Source organism: Dipodomys ordii, unplaced genomic scaffold, assembly GCF_000151885.1.
Source record: "Dipodomys ordii isolate 6190 unplaced genomic scaffold, Dord_2.0 Scaffold32, whole genome shotgun sequence".
Taxonomy (NCBI): domain Eukaryota; kingdom Metazoa; phylum Chordata; class Mammalia; order Rodentia; family Heteromyidae; genus Dipodomys; species Dipodomys ordii.
In genome coordinates this window covers 3,230,149-3,239,227 of record NW_012267248.1, presented here as the reverse complement: position 1 = coordinate 3,239,227, position 9,079 = coordinate 3,230,149, and the positions used below count along the sequence as shown (strand labels likewise).

Sequence of the window (9,079 nt, the reverse complement as noted above, 5' to 3'; positions counted from 1 at the left end):
TCCATGATGTCACTAGGCCTGTCTGTGATTGGTCCAGTGTGAGAGGTCCCGCAAGGTGTATAGGAAGCCACTGTGCTCCAACGTTTGTCAGTTAACAGTGCCAGGAGCTCTTGCTTGGTGCCCACTGGACTGACTCTAAGCTAAATTGACGATTTTCTTGGTTGGGGGTGGGGGTGGGTGCTTGGTGCCCACTGGACTGACTCTAAGCTAAATTGACGATTTTCTTGGTTGGGGGTGGGGGTGGGTTGTTGTTTGGATTTGGGTCTTTCTTTTCCCTTTCTCTAGGTGTTCCCTTCTTTTATTTAGTTAATTTTAGGTAGACTTGCTACCCGATATCGTAGCAGAAGGATGGCACAATACAAAGATTCATCCGTAAGCTCCGTGAAGGAGGAGATCATTGAACAATACCAGATGAAAGCGCTCATCGGCCATGGTACCTATGGACAAGTGAAGCAGGCCTATCACCGCCTCACAGACACCAAGGTGGCAGTTAAAATACTCCGGAAGGTTAAGTCCTCCGAACTTCGGATAAAGAATGAGGTGGACATTTTTAAGACGGTAAGGCACAAACACATCATCAGGTTGTACCAGGTGATAGAGAAGGAGGAGTCTGTGTATCTCATCATGGAACTGGCCACTAGAGGACACCTCCTGGCGTGGATCCGAAAATCCAGCCGCCTATGTGAGGATGAAGCCAGGAGGCTCTTCACACAAACTGTAAGTGCTGTTCACTACCTACACCAGAATAAAATTGCACACCGAGATCTTAAGCCCAACAACATCCTGTTGGACAACGAGGGCAATATCAAAGTCAGTGATTTTGGTCTGAGCACCCGGGTCACCTGGGGGCAGTTGGTGACACATGCATGTGGTGCTGTACTATTCCGCCCCCCTGAAATGTTCTTGCTAAAATGTCACGATGGCTGCAAGGTGGATGTCTGGAGCTTAGGTATCCTTTTATATTTTATTATAACGGGAAAGTTCCCTTTTGAGGGTAGGGATGCGATCCAGGTACGGTCACAAGTCCTGAAGGGCAGGTATGGGATTCCATATCACCTGTCTGCAAAAGGACAAAATCTATTATGCCAACTGTTAAGTGTGGACCCGAACCAGAGGCCCAACACTGAACAAATAATGGAGCACCCATGGCTCACACCCTTTAAGGAATGTTTAGTGTGTGCAAATGAGCCATGGCCTAACAAGCTGGACCCCATCATTCTTAGAGTAATGTGTGACATGGGATACCACCCCTGTGATATCCAGCGATCTATAAAGGATAGAACATTCAATGAGGCCATGGGCACGTACCTTTTAGTGAAAGAAAAGCAAAATCAGACTGACAGCAGTATCAACTTGAAAAAAGTGCCCCCAACTGTGCCTCCATGCCCAACTCCTGCAGAACTTTCCAACTTCCGTGTCCCTATAAAGAGGAGAGCCAGTTTACCTGCCAGGCTTACTTCCACCTTGTCACCGGAATTTCAATCACTTTCTGTTGACAAACAGTTGCCTCACAAGAGAGGCCTAAGTGCCACTCTTCCTGCCATTCCCCTCTGCTTCCTGCAGAGGGACCACAGTGCCAGCATAGACCCAGGCCAGGATTCTGTGGTTTCCCTTGGCTGCTCTTTCTTCATAAGCAGCAGTGAAAGATTTCCCCCTGAACAGCCACATGATGAGACCATAACCTCTAAGGTGAAGAAGAGATCACGCTGGAGGAGGGTAGCTAGCAGGATAGCCACAATTTTTCACAGAATATGCTTCTGTATGCGGGCCCCAAAGTAATGTCCACAGCTTAGGAACAAAGTTCTACCAGGGAACAATTGAAAGCCATGGGACTCAGGGCTTCATGGAGACTCTCATTGGGTGTGGAAGATCAGGAGGCAGAGGCTTGGATACAAAGAGCTGCAGGAGGGAGTCATGCAGGAAGTTCACACTGCAGAGGCTTCAGGCTAGCACAGCTGGGTAGTTTGCATGTGCTTTGGGACTCTCAGGGTGAAATTCCAGTCAAAGGATTTCTGACAGTGAATTTCCAAAGCTAAAAGGTCAGCTGAAAGGAGGCCTGAAGCTGCCTTTACCTTCTGAGTTGGGGATTCCAGCTTGAACTCCTACTTACACACAACACCACTTAACAACCCTTAATAATTTTCCCTGTCTCATTTCACTGTCTCAAGCATGGACAGTGGTTTTAGTTAAGTGCTGCATTACTCTAAATATTGGAATCAACATACTTAAGGTGAGTCTTAGTATTATTCAAAAGGTGGTGTAGGGCTGGGAAGGTGACTCTGTGGTACAGTGCTTGCCTTGCATGCATGAGGCCCTGGGTTTGATTCTTCAACACCACATAAGCAAGAAGAAAAAAGCCAAAAGTGGCACTATGGCTCAAGTGGTAGAGCTCTAACCTTGAGCTGAAGCGCTGAGGGACAGTGCCCAGGCCAAGAGTTCAGACCCCAGGACCGGACCCAAACAAAAAAGAAAAGATGGTGTAACATTTAGTGTATTCCTTTCCGATCAAGGATTTACTTTCTCAGACTATGCATCTTGGGAGATTGCAACCCATTTAGTTAAAGAAAGGAAGAATGGTGGGAGGAATGTTTCTGGCTCTTACTGATTTTCAGGTTTACTTCTGGTTCTTTCTCTGTAACTAGAGACAAACTGGACAGAATCTATACTGGGATGTGGGGTGTAAACAGCTGCAGGAGGAAATTATGCAGTAAGTTTATACTGATGTATTCTTAGCACACCCATCAAAGGCCTGTGGATGCTCTTTCTTCCAAGAGAGTGATCAAATAGAGAGCTGTCCACTAGAAGAAAATGCTCTACCCTCTGAGCAGACTCATAATGATACCAATGACTAGTTTGAGGAGGAGATGGGGGAGCATAGGGTGGCTAGCAAAATAGCTACCACTCTTCTCAGAATAAGCTGCTGAATGTGGGCCTAGGAACAGAGCAGTTCCAGACAAAGGAGTGGAGAGCCCTAAGAGCCAAGAAAGACAACCTCACTTGAAAGCCAGAAGGCCCTGTTATTGGGATGGGAGAGATTTTTAAGGGGTCTACTAAAAATGGGTTGTAAGTGGGAACAATGAATGGAGAGCAAAACACTGTATGCCCAGAAGTGCCCTTAGTCCAGCCCAGAAGACAGGTGCATCAAATGCTCTAGGTTTCCCCAGGAGGGATTCCAGCCAAGGGGCACCTAGTACAGTGCTGATAAACTGAACATTGTACTTTTTTTTTGTTTTTGTTTGTTTTTTTGGGGGGGTCCAGTCACGGGGTCTGAACTCTGGAACTGGGCACTGTTCCTTAGCTCTTCAGCTTAAGGCTAGAGCTTTACCACTTGAGCCACAGCCCTACTTCCGGCTTTTATCTTTTTGCTTATGTGGTGCTGAAGAATCGAACCCAGGACCTCAGGCATGCAAGGCAAGCGCTCTACCACTGAGCCACCTTCACAGCCCCTGAACATTGTAGTTATTAAAGCATCTAATTTTTGTGCATCGTATTGGTTTCTTGCATATGCAAAACTACTTGAATTACACTTGAACTACACCCTAGTCTTTAAAAATGTAGTTTGATTTATTTTATTCTAGTCTTTGATATTGTTTAAGATGCAGTCTCATTATGGAGCCAATACTGATCTTAATTACAGAATTCTACTTCTAGTCTCCCAAGTGTGGGATTAAGATGTGCACCTCCATGTGGTCCATCATACTATTATCTGCACTTTTACTTAAATTTTAATGCTTTAAAGTATTTTATCTCTTGGAAGTCCTGGGGTTTTGATTCAGAGCCTGGTGCTGGACAAGCAAGTGCTCTACCCATTGACCCATGCCCCCAGCCCTTGCTCTTCATTATACTTTAGATGAGGTCTTATTGTTTCATTTTGTTTGGGTCATCATCAGACTTCCTGCTAGGAAGCTGGCACCTACCTAAGATAGTTCAAACCCTTATTTTAAAAGAGTGAAAATGCATATAATCTCTAAAATTTATCCCTAGAGAAAAAAGACTACCAGAAGAAATGATTTTGGAGGCTGGAGAAGTGGCACAGGGTATTGTTCTCTGTTCAGCTCTAGCTAATGCTACGTAGTTCCAGGCCTGCACGGCCTAAATAAAAACAAGTAACAAGTAAAATACGATCCATTAGAGCACAGATGTGGAAGATTTGGAATACTCTTGTACATTTTATTGACCATTTGTACATTTCTGTGCTGATGGAAAATGATATAGCTATTATGGTAGAATTTGACACATTCTTCTAACATAACATACCATTACCACATGACCCAGCAATTCCATTCTATTTAAGAGTAGCACTCTACCACATGTGCCAGAGCACAGCTAGTGGCATATTTTTTTGTGACAAATGAGACATAAGAGTATCTGGGCAAAATAAAAAAGAGTCTCATGGATTCTCTGACCTGGGCTGGCCTCCAACCGTGATCCTCAGATTTCATCCTCCTGAGTAGCTGACTGAACATTGGTGAGCCACCAATGCTTGATTTATTTAAACCTCTATCATTGGCTCTTCCTTTTGTACTTCTACCCTCCTTTTCTTTATTTTAATTCTTTTGTGATTGTCCTGGGGCTTCAACTCAGGAACTGGGTGCTGTCCCAGAAAGTGATTGCCTAATTCTGTCACTTGAGCCACAGCTCAATTCCCAGCTTTTCTTTTCTTTTGATGATTAATTGGAGATAAGAGTCTGAGGCAAAGCCTAGCATGAATCAGGTGGCTGAAATCTGAGGATCACGGTTCAGAGCCAGCCTGGGCAGGACAGTCCATGAGACTTGGACCTCCAATTAACCACTGAAAAGCTGCGAGTGGTAGAGCTCTAACCTTGAACAAAGCAGCACAAGTTCAAGGATGGCACACAAAAGCTGCAGAATGGCACACAAACACACACACACACACACACACACACACACACACACACACAGATAGTCCATGAGACTTTCTGTGGGTTAGCTTTTCTAGGGTTAGCTTTGAACTGTGATCCTCAGATTTCAGTCTCTCTTCTTCCACTCTCTTTTGTATTTATTGTTTTTTATTTGTAATTTCTAGTGGTTCTGCAGCTTGACCTCTGGCTCACGTAGATGTTTCTTAGCTTTTTCACTCAAGGGTGGTGCTTTACCACCTCAGCCACAGTTCAAGGCTTTGTGCTAGGTAACTGGCATAAGAGTTTCAATCACGTTTCTGCCCAGGCTGACTTGATACCACAAACCTCAGATGTCAGCATCTTGTGTAGTTAGGCTTATACACACGACCACCAACCCTTGTGTCATTTTAAAACTTTACTATGTGCTTGCTACCACCTTCTTTTGCTTGCTTTTTCATTTTTTGCATGTGTACATGGTTCCTGGGTCTACAAATTGGGGCTCAAATGTTGTCCCAGAAGTTTTTATTCAAGGGTATCCTCTATTACATGAGATATATCATACTTTTTGGCCTTTTGGGAGAGTGATTAATTAGAGATGAGTTTCATGGACTCTCCTGCCTAGGCTGTCCATGAAGCATCATCCTCAGATTTCAGCCTCCTGAATAACCAGTAGAGTATGTGTGAGCCACCAATGTTTGAGTCATTTAAACCTCGGTCACTTGCTCTTTGTTAGTTACTTCTATTCTTCTTTATTTCTTCTGTGTGTGTCCTAGGGCTTGAACTCAGGGTCTGGGTGCAGTCCCAGAAAATATTTGCCCAGTTCTGCTACTTGAGCCACAGCTCAACTTCCAACTGAATCAGGTGGCTGAAATCTGAGGACCGTGATTCAAAGCCAGCCTGGGCAGGAAAGTCCATGAGACTCTTTATCTCTAGTTCACTACCCCAAAGCTGGGAATGCTAGAGCTCTAGGCAAATGATGGTACACAAGCACACACATCATACATACAAACACATACCCACACACAAACATACACACATAAACACACATACACACAAAGTCTCCTGGGCTTTCCTTCTTGTGCTGGCCTTGAAACTTGATCCTCAGATTTCAGTATCCTGAGTAGGACTACAGCCATGATCAACAAGTACCAGGCTTATGTTTAAATTTGCAGTTGACCTTTCTTCACCTACAGTTTGTGTGTGTGTGTGTGTGTGTGTGTGTGTGTGTGTTTTGTTTTGTTTTGGTAGCACTCGGCATTGATCTCTGAGTCAGCAAACAGTTATTTTTAGCTTTATCACCAGATACAGTGCTTTACAACTGTAATCATATTTACACTTCCAGCTTTTTGCTGGGTATTGGGGATAAGAGTTTCATGTACTTTCCTGCCCAGTCTTGCTTTGAACATGACTAACTAGAAATACACCCATAGCTCATTTTGAAACTTTAGTTTTCTCTTTTTCTCATCTTTTTTTTTGTGTTTATTTGAAATGTGTTTGCTGGTCCTAGTACTTCAACTTAGGGTGTAGGTACTGTCCCAAGCTTTCTGTTTAAGACTAGCACTCAACCGCATAAGCCAGAGTACAGCTTGTAGTTTATTTTTGGTGACAAATTAGACATACAAGTCTCACGGACTCTCCTTCCTGGGCTGACCCTGAACCATGATCCTTAGATTTCATCCTCCTGAGTAACTGGTATAACATATGTGAGCCATCAATGTTTGATTCATTTCAACCTCTGTCACTGATTTTTCCTTTTGTCTTTCTACCCTCTTTTTCTTTTATTTCTTCTGTACTTGTCCTGCAGCTTGAACTCAGGGCCTGGGTGTTGTCCCAGAAATTTTTTCCCAGTTCTGCCACTTGAACCACAGCTCAACCCCAAGTTTTTTTGTTTTGTTTTGTTTTGGGAGGTTAATTGGAGATAAGAATATCATGCAGAGCCAGAGTAGATTCATGAGGCTGAAATCTGAAGATCAAGGTTTGTAGTCAGCCTGGGCAGGAAAGTAGATGATATCTCCAATTAACCACTAAAAAGCTGAAATTAGTAGAGCCTTGAGCAAAGTTCAAGTTCAAGCAACAGGACTCACAGAGAGACACACACAAACACATACACAGACACACACACATTATGGACTTTCCTACTGGGTCTGGCCTTTAAACACTATCCTCAGATTTTGCCTCCTGAGTAGTTAGAATTACAGATATGAACCATCCATGGTTGGCTTATTGAAACCTCTGTTATTCCTCTCTTCTTGTACCCTCCTTTGCATTTATTTACTTTATTCTTTTTGTGTATGCTTGTCCTGGAGCTAGAGTTCATGCAAGGCCTGGCCTGATTCAGGAGGCTGATTTCTGGACTTCCCTGCTAGGGTTGGCCTTTACACTGGATCCTCATATTTCTGCCTCCCAAGTTTGTAGAATTACAGGCATGAGTCATCACCCCAGGGTCTCTTCTCCTAACCTTTTATTGTGATCCTGAGGCTGAATCTCTGAGCCAGGGCATGGTTTCATAGCTTTCTCACTCAAGGCTGGTGATTTACAACTTCAATCACAGCTTCACTTCTGTTTTCTTGTTTGTTTGTTTTGCTGGTTATTTGGAGATGAGAGTACACAAACCTCAGATTGCTTCTATCTTAGTAGCTAGGATTATACACGCGAACTAAAAACACATGGCTCATTTTCAAAATTTTCTTACACAATTTTTAAATTTCTATTTAAATTTCCTTAGGTATGCTGGTCCTGGGACTTTAAATCAGAGCCTAGGTACTCTCCCAGAGGTTTTTTTTGTTTTGTTTTGTTTTGGAGCAGCACTCTAATATATGAGCCATAGCACAATTTTTTTTTTTTTTTTTTTACTGTTGTTGGCTAATTAGAGATGAGTCCATGGACTCTCCTGCCTGCGCTGGCCTTGAACTGTGATCCTCAGATGTGCGACTCCTGAGTAACTGCAATCACAGGTGTGTGCTACCTATGCTTTGCTCATTTTAACCTCTGAAATTGGCTCCTTTATTAATTTGATTCTTGTTGTGTGTGCTGGTACTGGAGCTTGATCTCAAGGTGGAGTGCTGTCGCAGAAATTCTTTTCTCATTTCTGTCATTGGAGCCACAGCTCAACCTCCAGCTGTTTTTGTTTTCGTTTTGGTGGTTAATTGAAGAAAAGAGACTTATGCAAAGCCCAGAATGACTCAGGAAGCTGAAATCTGAGGATTACAGTTTGAAGCCGGCCTGTACAAGAAATTGCATGATAGTCTTATCCAATTAGCTGGGAGTGATCCTGCCAAAAAGCTGCTAGTGATCGAACTCCAGCCTTGAGCAAAGTAGAACAAATTCAAACCCCATGACTGGCACACACAGAAAAAAAAAACCTCCTGGACTTCCCTGCTTGGGCTGGCCTTTAACTGGTACTTTCTGACTTCAGCCTCCTGTAGAGCTAATTCAACATGTGTAAGCCACCAATGGTTGATTCATTTAAAACTCTGTCAGTGGCAACTCCTTCTCTTCTTCTACACTTCTTTATTTCTTTTGTGCTGGTCCTCAGGCTTGAACTCAGGGCTTAGGTGCTATCCTACTGATTGCACAATTTTCAGCTTGAGCCACAGCTCAATTTTCCGCTTTTTTTTTTTTTTGGGTGGTTAATTGGAGATAAGAATCTCATGCAAAGCCCACCATGACTCAACAGGCTGAAATGCAAGGATCATGGTTCAAAGCCAGTCCAGGCAGGAAAGTCTATGAGACTCTTAGCAGTAAGTAACCACTGAAAAGCTATGCGTAACAGAACTCTATTCTTGAACAAAGTGGCACAAGTTCAAGCCCCAGGATGCACCCACACAGTCTTATAGACTTTCTTGTTGGGTTAGCTTTGAACCATGATCCTCAGATTTCAGTCCCTTCTCTCCCATTCTTCTTTGTATTTCTTTACTGTTTGTGATTTTTAGTGGTCCTGTGGCTTGACCTCTGACCATTTCTTAGCTTTTTCACTCAAGGCTGGTACTTAACCTCCTCAGCCACAGCTCCATTTCCAGCTTTGTGCTTTATAGTCTGAGTCTCATGCGCTTGCCTAACCACAGGACTTCAAACTGCAATCCTCAGATGTCAGCCTTTTGTTGTAAGTAGGATTATACACATGACCAACAACACTTGCCTCATTTTAAAACTGTAATATGTGCTTCCTTCCACTTTCTTTTGTTGACTTTTTGCTTTTTTTGCGTGTGTACACTGGT

At 43.4% G+C, this 9,079-nt stretch overlaps 1 protein-coding gene across 1 annotated transcript; it reads left to right on the top strand.

Moving 5' to 3' along the window:
* Positions 1-348: 348 nt before the first annotated feature.
* On the top strand, positions 349-1,779 carry LOC105985893 (sperm motility kinase-like). Its single transcript, XM_013016614.1, has one exon. The coding sequence runs from the start codon at positions 349-351 to the stop codon at positions 1,777-1,779; it is 1,431 nt and encodes a 476-aa protein (XP_012872068.1).
* The last annotated feature ends 7,300 nt before the right edge of the window (positions 1,780-9,079 follow it).